At 33.5% G+C, this 21,904-nt stretch overlaps 1 protein-coding gene, 1 long non-coding RNA gene and 1 pseudogene across 2 annotated transcripts; all 3 read left to right on the plus strand.

The window, feature by feature from the left end:
- Positions 1–2,537: 2,537 nt before the first annotated feature.
- Positions 2,538–12,206, plus strand: LOC142627072 (putative disease resistance protein RGA3; annotated as a pseudogene).
- Positions 7,641–9,440, plus strand: LOC142627080 (uncharacterized). The gene is made up of 3 exons (XR_012842757.1): positions 7,641–7,702; positions 9,067–9,181; positions 9,360–9,440. It is a non-coding gene; the product is annotated as an uncharacterized LOC142627080 (long non-coding RNA).
- An 8,051-nt stretch (positions 12,207–20,257) lies between the features above and the next one.
- LOC142627864 (uncharacterized) lies at positions 20,258–20,974 on the plus strand. The gene has a single exon (XM_075801752.1). The coding sequence runs from the start codon at positions 20,258–20,260 to the stop codon at positions 20,972–20,974; it is 717 nt and encodes a 238-aa protein (XP_075657867.1).
- The last annotated feature ends 930 nt before the right edge of the window (positions 20,975–21,904 follow it).

The raw sequence follows: 21,904 nt of genomic DNA on the forward strand, positions 1-21,904 counted from the left end.
GTAGGTACTAAAAACTCTAGTTTGATTAGTTGGACAATATAGGACCGAAGTGGACCCTATAAGACCGAAGTGGATAGAATAAAACATAGTGGACTAATGTGGATCGAAAAGGATTGACGGGGACTGAATAAGAACGAATGGACAGATTAGGGCGAAATTGGACATAATGGACCAAATAGGAACATATATGACCAAATATGACCGAATTGAACTGAATAGGACCCATGTCGATAGAATAGGACCGAAGTGGACAGAATGGACCGAATAAGACCAATGTAGACCGAATCTAACCAAAGTGGACTGAAGAGAACATAATGGACCGAATAGGATGGAAGTGGATCAAATAGAACTTTTGAATATTTAATTTTTATTGCATTTTTAGGGCTCATATTTCTAATTTCTAATGTCTATTTTATTTGTATTTTTTAACTCAAAACTAAAAATTTTAGCCCAAATATAAGAAAATTTCATATTTTTTAACCCAAATTTTTTTTAATTGTATTTTTGAGCTAAACTTGAAAAGAAAACCTACAAAAAAAAAATCAATTTAAGGCCCAATTATTCCAAAATGGACTGAAGAGGACGACAATTGACCAAGTGGACCAAATTGGACCAAATGGGACCGAAATAGACCTTATTGGATTGAATGGGACTAGCATAAGCCTAATTGGACTGAATAGAAATTGATTAATTTTTAGGGTGAACAAATTATCTTTAACAAATTCTAGAGAAAAATTATACATTATATTACAATTACAAAATAATTATTTATTCTTACACATCATGTAAGTCTGCGACTAGTTTATATTACAAAATGTCATAGGAACGTGAAAGGGCACAAGTTAGTTTCTCCTTTCATCAACCAGTTACGGTATACTCTTTCAATCTCTTGATATATATAATATATTTGAAAATTCATGTGAGATTTAACAATTTCTTTATGTTATGTTAACTATGGTTTGCGCAAGAGATCTTTGGAACACCTAAGTGATCTTATACTACCAGTATATAAGTTACAAGTTATTCATCAAGATTTTATTGATCAAATCTTCAATTTACAATTTACATCCATATGCATTTTCCTATATACCTGGATATGGGCTAACGTCTCTAATCTTTATCAAGTAAGGGGCAAAGCTTTAGGATGGGTTTGGACTGCGCGTCTACGTTTAAAAATGCATGTCTACATTTTTTTTTGTGGGTCCCGTGTACTGTTTACGAGACCCATAAGTACGAAATTCAGCAAATTTTACTTTAAACTGGGTCTCACAATACTATTTACACATTTGAAAATTATTTTGTTACAGTGTTTTCAGTTTTCAATAATAAGTAGTATCCAAACAGACCCTTAGTGTTTATTTGGGAACAACCTATTTAGTTTTTTGCTGAAAATATATTATAATATACTTATGTTTAATAAATAAATAAATAACTAACCTTATAAACTCTAACCAAACATACACTTATTCTAATTGCATTTTAAGCCACTTTTTTTTTTGGGGACATTTTAAGCCACTTTTATTTGGGTTCTATCCCATATTAGTAATGGAAGGATTTAAGGAAATTCGTAAGATCCCAAAATATGAAAAGTAAAATGATCTCCCAATGTTTCTGTGCTTATTTTCTAGTAGTTTATTTGTTAATGGTGAAAATAAAAGGCTAATATGAGTAGGGGCGGAGCCAGAAATTTTTGTTTGGGAGGCCAAATTGCGACGTTAATATATTTATCAAGACAACTTTCACACACACTGACATATATATACACACATATATATACCCACACTTTTTTATTTGATAAGTTATATATATACACACACCCAATTGGTCCACACAAAAAAAAAAAAAAAAGAGTTTAGTATTTTCAATCAAAATTATTTTTGACGGCAATCTTTCATAAAATAAAATTCATGTTTTCCATTTTTCGTAGTCAAATTCTTAAAAAGTTTCATTTTAAATACAAATTACTAAATTTTATGCTAACGTAAGTAAAAAATCTTTCAATTGAACTAATGAAATTTTCAAAAACATGAATGATCCAAAATTAAATTAGGAATAAGATAGGCTCTAAACATATTTATCAAACAACTAAACTTTAACCCATTATATGGCAACTAAAGACACATTTCATGTGTATTTTGATCCACAAATTGTTTTTAATAAGTTAATGACTTGTTAATTGCCATATAACGGATTGAAAAAGATAGATTCAATTGGAAGTTTGATACCAAATTTTATCAAATACTTAACCCTACAATAAAAGTACATTTTACAATAAAAAATACAATTGTCAAAAATAAAGTTATATCTCTATAACTAATAGACCAATTATTTTGTTTAAGAGCATTATTGGACTAATTCAAAATTTTGGAGGGGCCAACTCTGATTTTTGTAAACTATATTAGGCTTGCACATAAAAATAATTGTATATATATATTTAAAAATTTAAAAATTTTGCCCCCAGCCACCCCCCCCCCCCCCTAATACATGCCTCCCCGACCCTTATACATGCCTCCGCCCATTAATATGAGATTAAAAGTTAAATTTATCAGTATGTGGCTCTGCTATCAGACTTTTTAGTATGTGGGCCCTTAACTTCATTATTGTACTTCGAGCAGCTAGACTATTTCGTTTCTCCTGAACCATCAACCATTCTGAGTTACCATCTACTTTTCAATCTCGTGTTATCCAGCGAATTTCCATTTCCAAAGTATGGCTGATGCTCTACTTTCTGCTATCGTGGAGCGGCTTGGTTCTTTAATTTCTTCGGAGTTCAAGTTGACTGTAACTGTTAAGGAAGAAGTCCAAAAGCTTCAAACCAAATTCCGTACCATTCAGGCAGTGCTCAATGATGCTGAGAAGAGGCAGCTGAAGGAGGAAGCTGTGAAGCTTTGGTTTGATAAGCTCCAAGGCGTATCGTATGAGATCGACGACGCGTTGGATGAGTGGAACACTGTCATGATCAAAGCAGAGATTGAGAAACAAGAAAAGAATTCCAAAAAAAAAAAAAAAAAGCTGAAACTAGTAATGCTAAGAAGAGGAAGGTATGGCCCCTCATCTCCAACTTCAATTTCTCAGTTCCTAATCTTTTACCGCATCGTGATATTGCTCATAAGATACAAGAACTTAACAAAAAATTAGATGAGATTTACAAAGAGAGGGAGATGTACGGGTTTGAATTGAGTAGCCCCATTGAAGAAGTAGTTGAGAGACCAAAAACTACTTCTTATGTTGATGTGTCTGAAATTCTTGGTCGTGATAAGGTTAAAAATGATCTAGTGAGCACCCTATTGGGCAAGGGTACTGAAAAAGATAAACACCCCCATGTAATCTCATTGGTGGGCATGGGCGGTATTGGAAAAACTTCTCTTGCCCAATTAGCCTACAATGATCAGGAGGTGCAAACTCATTTTGAGATAAAAGTGTGGGTTTGTGTTTCGGATCCTTTCGATCAGTGCAAGGTTGCCAAAGAAATCCTTGAATCTATTGAATGTCAATCCTCCAACTTGACTGCATTGCAAAGTCTACTAGATAGAATTTGTGATAAAGCTGGGGGAAAAAAGTTTTTTCTTGTCTTTGATGATTTGTGGACTGAAGACTTTGCAATGTGGAAGCCATTTAGAGATGCACTCAAAAATTGTGGTTCTCAAAGTAGTAGAATTCTAGTCACCACACGTAAAGACCAAGTTGCGAAGATGATGGAAAGTGCAAATACGATCAAGTTGGAGGACTTATCTGAGGAAGATTGTTGGTTGGTGTTTAGTAAAATAGCATTTTTTGATAAGGGTCCTCAGCAATGTGAGCAACTAGAAGACTTTGGCAAACAAATATCAAAGAAGTGCAAAGGTTTGCCCCTTGCTGCAAAGACACTGGGGAGTCTCATGCGCTTTAAGAAAAGTAGAGAAGAATGGAGGAATGTTTTGAGTAACAATTTGTGGGAATTAGAAGATGTTGAAAGAGGTCTTTTTGCACCATTGTTGCTGAGTTATTTTGATTTGTCATCACCACTGAAACGATATTTCTCATATTGTACTGTCTTTCCGAAAGACCATCTCTTTGATGTTGATGAGTTGGTATATACGTGGACAGCACACGGGTTTGTTGAGTCAAAGGGAAATATGGAGGTGGAAATCATGGCACGAGAATACTTTGAAATTTTAGTCATTCGCTCTTTCTTCCAAGAATGCAGGGAATATTTACATATTTTCAAGAGGTACAAAATGCATGATATAGTACATGACTTTGCACAGTCAATTACTGAAGCTCGCCATTTGGGATATTCAACAGGATCCCAATTTCCTCCATCTACTGATAGATCCAAAAATCTACGCACTGCCATCTTTTTTAGTCATAGTGATTATAACATGTCCAATTTAGTCCAGAATTTTAGCCATTTACGGGTATTAACTTTGCGATTAAGAATGGAACTTCCGGATACAATAGGAAACTTAATACATTTAAGATATCTTGATTTGCATGGGTGCGAAATGCCTTTATCTCATAACAAGTGGGTATTGCCTGAAACTATATGTAATCTATGCAATTTACAATTTTTGAAGCTTAAGTGTGATCCTATGTCTCAGCCTAGAATATTACCGCAAGGGATAGGTAAATTAATTAACTTAAGACTTCTTATTGGATATAATTTGGTGGTTCCAAGAGGGATTGGAAGATTGACTTCTCTTAGAACATTAAAAGGTGTCCTCATAAGTGACGAGGATAGCGAAGGATGTAAATTTGAAGAATTAAAAAGTTTAACTCGCCTCCGTGATTTGTCTCTATTTTTTAAAGAGGATATTCTGATTACCTTAGCTCCGAATAATAGAAGAATTGAGAGTAAAGTATCAATTTTAAATGCGTTAGAGCCACCTCAAGACTTGGAGAAGTTACGCATTTGTTGGTACCAGGGCAGCACAATGTCTCCTATTTGGTTGGCGTCTTTAACCAATTTGAAAGAGCTTTATCTCGCTTTCGCCGCAGAGTTAACGAGTTTGCCTCCATTGGGGAAGATTCCGTGCCTCGAATTATTAACTATAGAGGATGCGAGGAGTTTGAAAAAAGTGGGAGTTGAATTTTTGGGAATAGAATCTGAAAACAAGAAAGAAGACATGAAAATATTCCCAAATTTGAAATATCTCAAATTTGATGGTTTGTACAAGTGGGAAGAATGGATTGGAGGAATGAGAGAAGGAGGAAAAGAAGACGAAGACTGTATTACTATAATGCCACATCTTCAAAAGTTGATAATTCGCAACTGCGAAAACTTAAAGTCATTGCCGGATTTCCTGCGTACGACTTCATTGAAGGAATTGGAGATCCTTTTCTGTCCAATTATCGAGAAACGTTGCCGAGGAGAGTACTGGCACAACATTTCTCACATCCCAATCATCAAATTAACTGCATTTCCGTGGTAACTCCTTCTTCTTCTTCTTCTTTTATTTTGAAAACAAATACTCTCAATTAAATATGCTCATTTTCTGATTGACGAATTTAACATATTCTCCTAAAAATTTGAATTAGCGCGGTTTATTGTTGTTGCTTAGATTCAACTATATTGTGATGTATCCAAAATTGCTTGATGGATTCAATAAAATTTCACAAATAATTTAGAAGTAAAAGGTTGGAATTTTAGATAGACTAATCAAATGAACAGAGTCACCAAATTTTAACTCATTTGCATTAAAAAGTAAACAACTAAATTCAAATACCTACCTCTTTCTATTTCATTTGCGGTTTAATATGTATATGGGTCTTGCTCATTTTCTTGATTTCGGTACACTAATCTCAAATAACTCATATGGTTTTCTTTAGGGATAGTAACTTTTTATTGAATTTTGAAGTGTCCTTGGATTCTGATATGGAACGGTAACTTTTTCCTACTTATTTCATCCTCTTTCTAATTCATTTGCTTTTTAATATTTATATGGGTCTTGCTCATTTTCTTGATTTCAGGGAAATAAACAATGACCTTCCGTAATTTTATCAAATTCTGGCAAAACTCACAACGACACTGTCAGCAATGGTTTTATTAAGGGCATGTAGATGAAATCTTGAAATCTGCGTGTGAGCAAGTCTGAACCAATAAATGGTAACTTCTTCCTCTTCTGCTACTTCTATCATTTGGCTGAAACATCAATTTATTATTTTAATTATCTCTCAAAAACTCTCACCAAAGAAATTACTAGCAACTTTGTCAAATTTAGGCCAAACTCACAACGACACCATCACCAATGATGGTGAATGTTCAGGAAGAATTTTTTTTTTTTTTTTTTTTTTTAAAAGAACCCAGACTGAATGTATAGTTGCTTATCTACAACTTATGCAACCTTCTATCCTTAATTTTGAGGGTGTGAATGTATAGTTGCTAATCTTCAGGCTTTGATGTTACAACTTTAAAAGCTTGAATCTGGATGAACATAGATTTCTAGTGTTAGTGATGTGTTTCTTGTCAATGAAGATGGGGAAGAGTGGGAAAACTTGATAAATACTTGCTATTTGTTGCAATCCATAGTTGCCCATTTTGAAAAGGGCGCCGTAAAAGGTGGAGAGGAGAAGATAGGATCAGTGCAAATTTCCTAAATATTGTTTCTTATATAAGTTACTCTGTTCAATCTTAACATCATATCATAGGGCTTTTTGTAGAAAGCTCTGTCATGACTTCAAAGATGCTAGTAACACTTGTACATAATCTTTTCTCTTTGTTTATCAGTGCTAGAAAATTATTATTTCTTCATTTTATGAGTAATACTAGAAGACAGACCATGGTGCAATGGTAAGTACCCTCCGCAACATGATTTTTGTGCATTGGGTATAACAATTCTATGGGTAATACTACTATAAAGAAGAAAGAGGGGCATTCAAAGCATAAAATTTTTTTTGTTAGTTATCAAGTTTTAAAGTTATAGGGTTAGGTACATGCAAGTTATCTATTTATAAAGTAATATTGTATACTTATTTCTTGTCTCAGAGTTTGAAGTATTTCGTTACATGGAAGTGTGTGAAGTGCACATGGTGACCATCAGGGATTTAGGCAAGAAGAGGAGACAAAATACCTTGGATTATGTACTCTTCTACTGTAAGGCATATCTTGATATTTCTGCTTAATCATCTTTCTGTTCTACTTATAATTTTCTCCATCTATAAAAACCTCATACTGAATAACTAATTTTCTTTTGGCCTTATTTCAACCAAACATCAGATTTGGGGAAGTACATTTTATTCTGAAGCAAGGTGTCACTCATGGATGCACATTTTAGAAAGCACTACAGTAGATACTCCTTTATCAGTTCATTCTGCAGCAAGGAAGTGTATCATGGCCATCTCCTGAGTAATCCATATTATATGGTGGCTGATGAAAGGTGAGCTAGGTAAATGACCAATTTTCAACTTATGTAATTTCCACTATTACTTGTTAGGGTATGAAATCTAGTGTGCTAATTTTCTTGGCTTAGTGTTACAGATTTAGGAGATCTAGTACAAAGGTGTGTAGGGTGTTGGGGAGAATGGAATGTTACCACCAGGAGTGGAGGGAATGAGCTGAGAAATGCCTCTCTTGTTTTTTCCCATCAGCAGTTGCCCAATTTTGGATTGACATTCAAAAATGGACAGACCCCAATTAGTAAGTAATATGTTCAACAAAAAAGAAGGCAATGAAGACATATTACAATTGTTTTCTTTGGGCTGTTCAATTCTATTTCACATATAGGTAACTCTATGTTCTTCTTTTGATGCCATTGCATTTGCTTTTTATTCCATGTTCAATATTTTTTATTCCGACCCTTAAGGTTGCAGGAATGTTTTGGTCTTATCCATTCAGAACATCATGCAAAATGTTTTTTCCTCATTTGGCCTCATTCATTGTAAACATTATGCAAACTCAAAACTAAGATAGGTAGGTAGTGAGTGAAATAGATAATTCAGAGAAAGAGAAATTGGAAAGGCTTCACGTACAAAAAACCCAATGCTTATAATAAAAAAAAGCCCTGTTATCCATTCAAAGATGCTGCCAACAAGCTTAACCTGTAATCTGGTTTTCTTTAGCAGTCCATCTTAAATTGTGACATATGATAAGCAAACTATTTAAATTTTTTATAGCTCTACTCAGTCTTCCATTTATCATTTAGTTTTGGAAGCCTTCTTATATTCAACTGGTAATATTTTTTTTTTAAGAAGAAAGTGGGGTGCCCTCATAGCTCAAACCTATACTTGTTAATCATCTAGTCTTGATGTTATAGGGTTATGTACTTGCTATCTATGAAGTTCCTAAGTAAATATTTCATGCTTTTTGCTTTTGTCAGAGGCTTAAATGTTTCATGGGTATGGGAGAGTGCAAAGTATAAGAAGCAAGCACCAGTAAATATGCAGATGTTACAAATACTTTGGCTTCATTTATTGGATTAATTAACCATCACAATCCCTTTGGAATTAAAAATCAAGATATGCTTGTGATTTTTATTTTAAGCACTGGACACAGACACAAGATCTATCTTAGAGAGAGAGACCCTGATATGGTAGATGATATATTTTTCCCTTAATTTCCATTTTGTTTGTTTGATTTTCAAATCCATACTTTTTGTTGCTTCTCCTTTGCATACAGTCTTTGATGACTCTGTTATGTTGTAGGAATTGGAATTATACTTTTTGGGTTATTTTTATGCTCATCTTGCAAAGGAGTTGAATAAGATGCTGGTTTTTGTTGATTCTAATGTTTGTAAGTGGGTTTTCAACATCTAATGCATAGTAGTGAAGTCCACTGTAGTAATTGACATTCTTACGTTGGAAATAATCTGTACAACTAGTCACCCAAAAATTTATAAAAATGTAAAAAGAAAGAGAAAGCATTGCTAACTACTCTTTGGATTGCTCATGTATGGCTCATGATGCTCACCCCTAGTTTAATGCTTAGACTTGAAATTCCTCTTAACGCGTTATGTCTCCTTGAAATAGAGGTTAGGCCTCTAGGCCTTATATTTATTTTAGATCATTACCATTGCTGCCCATTGTGATTAAAAGTATATTATTCTAATCATTTAAAGCATTATGTTTTCTTTGCAAACTTCTTACTTTCAGTGATGCTTGTTACCTTGAATAAGCCCTGAATTGCAGCCACCAGATCCTGATGACAGAGAAAGGATGTTCAGCAATAACTTGGGGATGCGAGAAAGGATTTTGAACTTCCGTGGAAGTAAGTTTTCCTGTTTTACATACAAGTATTTCCAAGGAACAAATTTCCCAAATTTGTCCTTCAAGTATTGCTTTGATGGCTTAATAGGTTCTCTATCTGGCATGCAACTATTTAGTTTATTTTATCTTTCTCTACCTTAATTTATTGGTATGGTTGTCACTCCTCATATAAATCACAGATGAAGCTAATTAAGCTGGGCACAGCCCGTGGTTGAAGTTATAAGCATGGAGAATGGTGTTGTGTTCCACAGTGATGATGATCTGAATAATTGGCCTCCAATTTAATCTGTTGTAGCCTTAATTTATTGGCCTCCAATTTTTTATTTATTTATTTATTTTTGAGATGAACAACGTTTGGTATTTGCAAAGAAATCTAAAAAACAAAATTTAAATTGCTTGCTATTGTTTCAAAACATCAAAATTGATGGTGACTATGTGCATAAAGAGTTAAAGACCTTTGTTGTTTAGTTATCTTGCCTTTCTTTTGCAGTTCAAATGCCTATACTATTTCCTGAGTTCGTGGCTTCAGCCTTCCTGCACAGTCAGCAACTTATTTTCCAAGTACACGAACCAAATAAGCTCTGGGTTCTGGTAGACTGGTACTGCATATCTCATCTTGACAGGTACCTATTTAGTCTTATTTTTCTCATAATGTGCTTTTCTGTTGGCCCTTTCATATTACCTGAGAAGTAGAACAATATAATTATGTAATTATCATTACGAATTTTGTATCATTACTATTAAAATTGCTCAATGTCATTCTGCTGTGTTTATGTGAGTTTAAATTCATAGTGAATGAATAGCAACTTACTGGGGATTAGAGGTCTAGTCCAAGCCTGCTTTTACATAATGTTCATATAAATAATTGTCTTACATAAAATGTTTCATTGAAATAATGGTCTCATATCCAGCATACAAAAGAACTTTCTAAGATTTTCAATATGTTGTACACTATCAAGAAATTGCTAGAAGCCTAGAATTCATGGGTGGGGAATCTAACACCGGATTGATGTTGGGATGGATGGAGGTTAGAAAAGCTTAATCATTGCGAGTATAATTGTTCTTTTCTAGAAAAGGGCAATAGAAGAGAAGTTTGCCCATTATTGTCCATTGATAAAATCTTTTTTTTTTTATATAAAGTAAAAAATTTCCATCGGATTGGCAATAATAAACCTATAGTTGAAACTTTTCATTTCTCAGGCTTTACTCATAAGTGTGTTTTCTGTTTTCTCCCCTTCATCCTAAATCAATGACCTCATTTGTAAAACTTATGCAGTCTATAAGCCTATTGGAGAAGAGTTGTGTATACTGTTGAAAATTGTCCAAACAACTGTGGGAGTTGAGGACTTGTTTAACCATCTGGCAAAGGAAAAGGCATTATCTCCAACAGGGAAACCCCGGCAGAGAATTCACCATTTGCTGAAACCAATTTGTCAGTTGGTTTCTCAACTGATAGAGATGTGCCTCTAAGAGTGTCTAGTGTACTAGAGGAAGATAGAGGAAGAGTTGTAGCAGACATAGAACAAGGAAGAAAATTGAGATATCCATAAGAAATGCAAGAGGTATTGCGCGATTGAGATCTTTCTACTTGTTAAATATTCTTCATTATATATAATTGAAGAAGGAAATGTTCTGCCCACTTCTTAAATAATCTTTCTACTTGTTTGCCTGCCCACTAGTTTCGCACACCAAGACTTTTTATGCAAGAAAATATAATAAAAATATATATGAAAAAACAAGAGAAAAGACAATGCATATGGACCAACTTCTAAATGAAGATTTAAGATTTTGCATAGGTGATTCTATAATTCATGATCAAGCTCTAGTTTCAGCGTACCATTCACTATGATGGCTGATTGTATTCACATTCCAGCAAACATTTAATATTGATCTGTTGACTCACTACATGCTTGGTTCAATTTAGACAACTTGAAGACATTGTTTTATATCCCAAAAATGGTAAATTTATTCAAGCAAGCATGGCATTGGAAAATTCCTCATTGGGAGGGCAAATCAGCACAAGCAAAGCCTTGTCCAAGTACTGAGTATATATTAAGCTCAATTATGGCCTTGTTTGGTGGGGGATTGGGGGCCAAGTTCTCTTTATGCTGTCTGATTTATTTTTTAAAATCAATATGATGATATAATGCAGTATATATAAGTATGTGCCATTGATATGCTAAAGGCTTGAGGGATTTTTTGTTTTACGTTTTAATTGTTGAGACCATTAATGAAAATTTTGGATTCAAATTTCTAGAGTGTTGCTCATAATGATCACAATGGTACTATCTTATCAATTTGAGATGATGTTTCCATCAACCATAAGAAGAGTTGAAAATAAGAGGTGTTTGTATTATTATTCCTCTAATGTATGCATCTTCAATGTTTGATGACATTATTTCCAGCAAAAACATTATTGACCACTCATATATAACAGCCTTTGATGCTTTCACCTTGAATGATTTTCTTCCTTAGTTGGTGATTAATGAAAAAGCTTGTTGGCATAAGTTACATAAATTTTATCTAATTTTGATTTAAACCATAAATTTTTCTAATACTCTTCTCACGTACCTACATTTGTGTATGTGAGAAATAAATTTCGAGGTTTTAGTATTTTATGATAAGATATATTCTTCTTGTGACATTTCTTCCTCATTTTTCATGACAATCCTAACTCATTTGGAAATAATAGTATATTACTTGCCAATATGGTTTACTAGTTGCTCCTAGTAGCAGCCGGAGGGTGATACAAGTCAAACAAGTGGAATCTCACTTGAGATAGGGAGCAACCCAAAAACCTTGGTGGGAATGGACACACACTAACTAATATCAGTTGCACAATCTAAACGGATATGCTTTCAGATTCAGAAGCTTGGGATGCAACTCAACTTCTATGGTGACATATTGGATTCAAAATACAAATCAATTTATTGCAGGTTCTCAAGATTTCATTTTCATGTATTGACTATTGAATATGTATTGATTTAGGGTGTGTGCATTAGTGCTCTATATTTTGGAAAAGTATCTTATGAGACTGTTTTATGAGAATTTTCCCTCAAAACACGTGTGAATGCTATTTATCACCTAATACCATAACAAAAACAAAGACTTAGTTCATTCAAAGTTTGTTTACACTTTCTAGTTTTCATCTTGTGTTTGAGTTCCTCAAGTCTTCGATTTGAAGCCTATCAAACTATTGAATGTTGTAAGAGTTTGATTTGGACAATTTCAAATTATTGAATCTGTTATTTGGACACTATCAAACAATTGAATCTCAAAAGTCATCAAATACGTTGCTTCTTTAAAAGCAAATAATCTATATAATATCTAAAAGCAAATTTAGAATAGGTACTTTCAACCATTTATAAAAATTATGTTGCATTTTCTTTATAAATGGTTGCATTTTGTTTAATTTCGTTATGGATTGTCTCAAAATGAGCAGGTTATTATTTTTGAGTTAAAACAATTTTATCAAGGTTATAGAAAAATCCTTGCACAGGTTGAACAAATAGATATCTCATGCTCTTTGGACCTTATTCAGGTTTGGTGCATGACAATGTACCAATTGTTGCAAAGAATATATGTGAAGTGTGTGAAAAACTGCGAGATGACATAGAAAATCTAAACAATGTCGCTCTTACCCAACATCATAACGACTTAATAGGGACTATCACCTAAAAATTTACACTGTATAACTCCCACATCTTCTAAACGTCATTTTCAATCATTTTTACATGTGCATACTTAGAGGTTTGACACTTTAAGCATAGAGCACAACTTTAAAGTCTCCTTTTTATTTACCCTAATTGATGTGTAATGCATGATCTTTTACCTAGTTTTGCGGCGCCCGCATTTTCTGTAAGCACTTAGGGTTTGTTTTTATTGACAAATACTAGGGGTAAGATGGTTATTTAGAAAATCACCTCACTTCCATAAAGTAAGCCCACTTCCACACTTATGTAGATGAAATTCGTAAAGGGTGCTCCTCTAATTTTGACACCCCCTTCATTAGCGTGCTATAAATCTCATCAAGAATTTTTTAAATAACTCAACCTCCCCAACATTACAAGATAAATGCACTAACATCATATGAATAGGTCAAAAAAATAAATTAGATTAGAACTTCTAACATCTATAGCCAACAAAAAAAGTAGTTTTTTTTATAAAAATAAAAATTCACTCTTGCCCTTGGTCGTTATTTTAACACAACATTTACTTCCCAGATCTTAATCACTAGTCCCAAATACAAGATGGGTAATTATTGTCAATCTTTCAAACATTGTCCATCATTTCTAATGTCTTATATATGTGTGGCAAGAGACGTAATTGTATTACCGTCTATTTGTAGTCAAAGTCTTTCATCTCTACTAGGAACCATTATTAGGAACTAAAACTTCATTGTTTTACAAATTTAAGGGACTTGAATAATCTAATAATCTCGGCACCATCGTACCATTCAGATGCCTACTCATCCTCATTTTCTTCTCTCCACAAATATAAATGTATACTTTAAACAAATTAAGGCATAATTGTATCTTATTATTCAATAGGAATGCATCTTGATACAAAACCATTTTTCTCACTCAACAATAAGAGTTTCTTTAATGACATTTTTGTTCATATTCTTCTTGAGTTGTGCAGCCTCAACCCTTCCCTAGCAATGTATTTCAAGACTCATGTGAAGGTTCTTCAACTGGATCATCAGGCAATACACCCAAATCAATCTTACGTGCACTTCCCATCATATCTGCAACTTTAACTTTGCGTGTGGTGACTAGAATTCTACTGCCTTGCACACCAGATCTGAGTGTAATTCTGAATGGCTCCCACATTGTGAAGTCTTCAGTCCACACATCATCTAAAACAAGAAAAAACTTTTTTCCCCTAATTTTGTCACAAATTCCATGCAATAGACCTTCCAATGTAGTCATGTTAGGTGTTTGACGATCAATAGATTCAAGGATTGCTTTGGCAACCTTGCATTGATCGAAAGGATCAGAAACACAAACCCATATTTTTATTTGAAAATGAGCTTGCACCTCGCGATCATTGTAGGCTACTTGGGCAAGAGTTGTTTTTCCACTACCACCCAAGCCCACTAAAGAGATGATGCGGGGATCTGTTTCTTCTTCACTACCCCTGCCCAATAGGATGCTCACTAGATCACCCTTAACCTCATCACGACATGGAATTTTTATTTCAGACAAATCAACAAAGGAAGTAGTTTTTGGTCGTTCAACTTCTTCAATGCTCCTTGTCAGTTCAAACCCACATGTGTCTCTTTCTTTGATAATCTCATCAAATTTACGATTAAGTTCTTCTATCTTATGAGCAATATCACGATGCTGAAGAAGACTAGTAACTGAAAAATCAAAGTTGAAGATAGGCCATACCTTCCTCCTCTTAGCAGTACCAGTTGCAGCTTCTTCTTCCTCCTTCACTCGCCTTTTCTCTGCATCGTTGAGCACTGCCTGAATGGTACGGAATTTGGTTTCAAACTTTGGGACCTCTTCCTTAACATTTGCAATCAACTTGAACTCTGAAGTGATCATTGAAAAAAGCTGTGTCTTAATTTCTGAAACTTGTTGGACCCAATCCGCCCAATCCATAATTGGAAATTGATTTCCTTTTCTTTTTCTTTTTTTGAGAAGAATTGGAAATTGAAGTTTGATGGATAAAACAATAGACTGAAAGAGTAAATGGTTGATGAAAGGAGAAACCAAGTAGAAGCTGCTCATATGGTCAATGAAGTCCCCGCGGTTCATGACCTGTTCACACTGATGACTTCTTTTTCATTTTCTCCAAAAAAAAAAAAAGAAATTTCTCATCAACCCACGGACAACAAAATTTAAAAGAGGAGTGCTGTAATATTTTTACAATATTTTCACAACAAATTATAGATGGTTAGTTGTTATTGGTTCAAATTTGAACCTAACACTAAGATTACTTTTTTGCCCCAATAATAACAACCTGTCACTTAGGATTTATTGTAAAAATGTTGTGAAAATATTGTGGAAATATTATTTTTTAATTTAAAATATTGTTGTAATCTTTTTTTTCTTCCTAATTCCTAGTTAGGGGTGTGCATGGGTTGGGTTAAGAAAATTTTTTGACCCAACCTACCATGATGGGTTAAAAAAAATTCAACCCAATCTATTGCATAAATCCAACCCAATCTATGAACCCATAGGTTTGACAATTTTTTATTACTATTATTATTAAATTTAGCAAAAACAACATATCACACATGCCATTTGAGTTGACAAACAAAATATACATTAATATTTCAATTCAATTATGTATTAATATATGAATTAATATACATTAATATTGGCTTTAATATAGGATATGAGGAAATGCTGGTTATTTTAAAAAAAATTATTAATTATAATATATATATATATATATTATATATGGGTGGATCGGGTCGGGTTTGACGGGTTTGGATTTTATGACCCAAACCCAACCCAACCCGCTATGAAAAAAATTTTTGTAACCCAACCCAATCCACCAAGCCCTAAAAACCGATCCAACCTGGCAGGGTGGGTTGGGTTGGGTCGGTTTGGTGGGTTGGTTCTAGGGTATTATTTTGCGTAATACAATTTGTTTGATATATAAATATATAATACAACTTTTATTTCTAAGTATTGTCTACTTTTTTTTTAAAAAAAATCTACAAGTATTTTTTTGATATTTTTATTTCTACAAATATATAATTCTATTATTTTTTTATGTTTGATTAATATTTTTTTGAGGTGAACTACATTCTTCTAACTTTTGTTGTAATGTGTTATATTTGTCTAATATACAACTAAACTTTATAAATTTCCAATTTATTATTCAAATTTCTCATCTCTTAAAATATAAGGAAATTATCATGATAATCAAAACTCATCACAAAATTATAATGTTGTCTTAACTGAAATTAAAATAAAACTAAATGATTAAAAGATTGACTTTATAATAATTTATTACTCGAACAATTGGTAGGCCTATTCATATTCATAACTATGTTGATTGTGTTTTGATATAAACTCAAATTCCTAATTCTAAAATTTCTTTTAAAAAAAACTGAGTATTAACCCAACCAAAATTCAACTAAAGCTATAAAATGGAGGGAGAAGACTTTTGTGACGGGGAATGGAAAAAAAAAAAAACATAATACCAAAACACTTTTTTTTTTTTAAATCAACATTAATTAGAGTTATAAGAAAGAACAAAAATCCTCCAAAAGAAAGGAGAGAGAGAGAGAGAGATTGTGGGTACTCTCTCTATGCTTCAGTTTATATATATATATATATATATATATATATATATATATATATATATATATATATATATATATTTATATTTATATATATTAGTCCCCAAAGGAAAATTTGAAAATGGTATATTAAATTTATAAGTATTAGTCCCAAATCTATCTTAAAATAATATAATTATTTTCTAACAATGTATAATTAATATAGTATAATATATAGTTTGTAAATTAAATAGTATTTACTTGTTATTTGAAAGTTTTTTAAATTTGTGTAAGAGTTTTTTCTTTTTGTTTTTTTTCTTTTAATTTTATTTTTATTTCTATGGCAAGGAAACATAGGAAAATTATTAGGTACTCCCGGTGTACCATAAATTCGTACTCTCCCCTCTCACATGAATGGTAGATCCCACCATAAATTTAATTAGTGGGACCCACCATCTATGTAAAAGGAGGGAGTACGCATTTATGGTACTCCGGGAGTACACAATGATTTCCCCGAAACATAATGCATTTTGATATTTTGCAATAACTTAATATAGTGAGACAAGTATAAAAATGCAACCCAAAAAAAACTTAAGAATGTATAATTTTCATTAGAACATGCAAGGAATCTTTGATTTTCATATGGAAGCCAACATTATTTTGAACTTTTATAGAAATTAATGATCATTATATAAAAACCTTGTTTCCATTTTATCAAGTAAGGACTATTACACAAAGATATAACTCGCCGATTATTAAATACACACACAAAAAGCAGTAACAGTTATAGTTTGATAATCACTAAACTTATATACAAGAATCAATTATTAAATATTCTCCCTAAAAAATACAATAAATATTTATTTTCCTTTAACACAATTTAAACTAGTTGAAAAACTGAGGAGCTAAATTTGTAGTAGATTATAGCCAATCAATAATATAGCATAAAAAGGGGGAAAAAACAAATGTATTCTTGATTGAATTGTTTATGCATATCCAAGTTTTAACATGGATTCTCTTATCTCATCCATTCCCCTATCTGTGTGTGTGTGTGTGTTTCTCAAATAAAAAAAGATACTCAGTGTTATTGAGTCATCCCGCATCGGTAAGATGTAATATTGAGGAGGAGTTTATCATTCGCTCCGCGACACTAACTGCCGCATGCAGTTTTGGTGTTGGCATATGAGTGTATTCCCTTATCCCATCTCCCTTCCCCTGTGTGTATGTGTGTGTGTGTGTGTGTGTGTGTGTTTCTCAACAAAAAAAAAAAAGTTTTAACATTGATTATAAAAAGAAATAGAAATAACAACATTACCTTATGCTCTAAGCAACAATTAACAAATTCCCTAATAACATTCGTTAACTAGACCCTTAGCTTAATTACATTGATATTAATTGATTTTAAAGAGAGTAATAATTCTTCCAAATCAACTCAACTACTTTTGTTTTCTAAAGATTCACATTAGTAGGTTCGGAGTCACCTCTTGATTGATTCTTCAAGGACTTCAACTTTAGCCCAAAGTACTATATATAAACCAATGATCATGAAAAAAAAAAAAAAAAAAAAAAAAAAAAAACCCTAGCAAGATGGAGCTAACACACAATTTTAAATTTTAAGAAATCAACTATGAAAATAGTGGGTAGACAAAAACTTGGGTTAGAATTTACCTTCCTCCTCAAAAGTGGTTATAATGACTATGAGGGTTGAACATTAGTAAAAAAAAGCAAACCTCTTTATGATGCACCAAGCCTAAACATAAAAGGTTAACTATAGATCCAATTCATGTTTGTTTACAATATGACAATAGTTGTTAGAAAACGCTCATGTAAGAAGGAAAAGAGAAAGGACATATAAAATTGAAGGGAAAGAGAGGTCATGAAAATTTGACTACTTACTACATATAAAAAAATATCAAAATTCAACAATTAAATGCAAATACATGCATCCCAGTAAATCATACATTTATCACCCTTATCCCAAAAAAGAAAAACCCAAGTTGTGTGTCAGATTATCGCCCCATAAGTTTATGCAATGTTTTTTACAAAAAATTTTCTAAAGTCCTTGCTAATAGGCTAAAAAAATTTCTCAATAATACCATTACTGAATACCAATCAGCTTTTGCCAAAGGTCACCTCATTACTGATAATATTCTTATTGCCTTTGAGACTTTGCACTGCATGAAACCCTATAATTCTGGCTCAAATGGGTTTATGGCTTGGAAGCTTGACATGAGTAAAGTATACGATAGGGTTGAATGGGTGTTTTTGGAAAATGTGATGAGAAAAATGGGGTTTTGTGAACAATGGATTGGCCTTATCATGGTGTGTGTGTGTGTAAAAACTGTCACCTACTCTATATTAGTGAATGGTGAACCGAAGGGCATGATTCATCCCTCCAAGGGTCTTAGACAAGGAGATCCCCTCTCACCCTTCTTGTTCCTTTTGTGTACTGAGGGCCTACATGGCCTTATTAAAAAGGCAGCTAGCAATGGAGACATCAATGGCTTCAGGTTGTGCAAACAAAGACCTAAACTAACCCATTTGTTTTTTGCAGATGATAGTCTTCTGTTTTGTAGGGTCAATTCCACAGAATGTAGTAAGGTGATGGACTTGTTATCATTGTATGAAGATGCTTCAGGCTAGAAAATAAATAGAGACAAAACAGCTTTGTTCTTCAGCAAATCTGTAACTGAAGCTAACAGACAAATCATTAAAGGGATTCTTGGAGTTCGTGAAATCTAACACTATGAAAAATATTTAGGGCTGCCCTCTTTGACAGGTAGAGGAAAAAGAGCAAGTTTCAACTATATCAAAGAGAGAATATGGAGGAAATTACAGAGGTGGGAAGGAAAACTCCTTTCCCAAGCTAGAAGAGAGGTTCTCATCAAGGCGGTTATCCAAGCTATCCCTACTTATGCAATAAATTGCTTCAAATTACCAATGGATTTGTGCAATGAAATTGAGGTGATGATAAGGAAGTTTTGGTGAGGACAGAGGGGAGAAAAAAGAAAAATTCATTGGTTAAAATGGAGTGAAATTACAAAGTCCAAAGTGTGGGTGGTATGGGCTTCCATGACTTAATTTTGCACAATGACTCTCTTTTGGCCAAGCAAGCATGGCGCTTATTACAGGAGCAAGGCTCTTTATTTTACAAGATCTTCAAACCCCGATTTTTTTCCAAATTTTACAATAATAGAAGCAGCGGAATCTAGTCGTGGTTCATACGCTTGGAAGAGCATTTTACATGGCCGTGATGTGATTAAACAAGGAGCTTGTTGGAGAATAGGCGACGGGAAGAAAGTCCAGATTTGGCAACACACATGGTTGCTACTTAAACACCCTACACGTGTCCAATCACCAATGCTAGAGGGCTGGGAGAAGGCAACGGTGGATGTTTTGATAAATGAAGACAGCAAGACGTGGAATCAACAACTAATAGACGGGTTATTTGTACCTGAAGAAGCTGAACTTATTAAGAAAATCCCTCTGTCGAGACATTCATTAGATGACAAGCTGTTTTGGCCATGGACACAGAGTGGAAAATATTCATGTAAATCGGGTTATCGGTTTTTGAAGATGGAGGAAGAAGAGGAAGGGTCTGAGGTTGCACAGAATGGAGATAAAGTTTTCTGGAAAAGCATCTGGGGCCTGCGAGTTCCAAATAAAATCAAGAATTTCTTATGGCGTGCTTGTCGTGAGGCTATTCCCACAACAGCCAACCTGCAGCGAAGGCACATTACGGATAATCATCTGTGTGAACGGTGCTAGAATGAGGAGGAAACAACATTACATGCGCTGTGGTCTTGCAGCGAGCTCAATTTGGTATGGACTCAAATGGAGTGGAGTTCTCGACAAAACTCAAGTGTGACAAATTTTAAGGAGCTGCTGTCATGGATACTCAAGAATCACGGAAACAGGGAGCTCTTCACGATGATTAAATGGGGAATTTGGCACCAGCGAAATCAAGTCCGAAACCACAAACCATGTTGCATCTCGGATCAGCTCATGTCGCAGGCAAAAGAGAAGCTAGCAGAATTTTGTGTTACGCTTCCACCTATCCTTCCAACAGCACCAAAACCAAAAGTACGTTGGAAACCACCAGATGTGAGCTTAGTCAAGATTAATTTTGATGGCGCAATATTCAGGGAAGAGAACAGAAGTGGTATTGGCGTGGTAATCCGAAACCACATAGGTGCCATTCTAGCGTCCCTAGCTCAGACTGTATCCACAGCACTTCAACCAGCGGAGATTGAGGCAATCGCAGCAACACGAGCTCTGGAATTTGGACATGAATTAGGCCTAACGGAAGCTGGTCTTGAAGGAGATTCAGAGTTGATTATAAACTCTTTAAAGGCAAGAGATGCAACCGTAGCTTTAGTGGAGCCCCTCATACAGGATGCCATTATTTTCTCATGTTTATTCACAAAATTGGAGTACTCTCATTGTAGAAGAGACGGCAATAAACTAGCACACAGTCTAGCTAGACTTTCGATTCATGTTTTGATTACACAGTATGGATGGAGGAAGTTCCTCGTCCTTTACTCTTTGTAGCACAACATGATGTAGCCAATTTGGCAATTTAAGTCTAATAAAGTCCCATAAAGTTCCGTCTCAAAAAAAAAAAAAAAAAAAAAAAAAGTAGATGAATGTATATATGTTCAAGAACACTTGCTAAAACCGTGACAACCATGAAATTAAATATAATTTTAGTGATCGAAAAATGAAATGATGTAAGAGAATTTAGTTAGTAACAAACAACCAAAAAAAACTACTTTAGAAGAAAAATAGATAACTCGGCAATTGATCATCACCTATTGTCCTAAAGATGGATTTGTATGGTAGCAATTCCATGTTTAGCATGTTCATCGTGTTGTCATCTTTGTTTTGTTTTATACTCCTTCTAAGTCCTAACAGTCTCATTGTTTTCCAATTAACGGTTACTAATTGTCTTTTAGTGTTACATCCAGAATTATTAGTTTGTTTATGTTACGTTTGGTTTGATCTCCTAATTAATTATTTTTTTAATTAAATGTTTCTACATTAACATGTGTTTTATTTTGTATTTTTCCAATAATGCATTGTAACATTTCCTTTATGAGGATACTTTCTTTTTTTTTGAGAAACAAACATACACACACACATATATGAGGACACTTTATGAGTCCAATTGTTACATCCAAAACTATTAGTTTGTTTATATTACCTTTGATTTGATTTCCTAATTAATTATTTTTTAAATATTTTATTTAGAATTTCTAACACTAGATGCAAAATATATATATATATATATATTTTACATTTTCAAACACTACTTTATCTATTTTATCAACTCATTTTAGAGCAACCGCATCAGCCAATGCAAACTTTCTGTCTATTTTGCAAAAAAAACCTACTTTTTCTATTTTGCACACCAATTTTTACAAAACACCCACGTCAGTTTGTTCATTCTACCATCTATTTTATTTAAATAATCATTTTCCT

The sequence above is a fragment of the Castanea sativa genome, chromosome 3 (genome assembly GCF_040712315.1).
Source record: "Castanea sativa cultivar Marrone di Chiusa Pesio chromosome 3, ASM4071231v1".
NCBI lineage: Eukaryota > Viridiplantae > Streptophyta > Magnoliopsida > Fagales > Fagaceae > Castanea > Castanea sativa.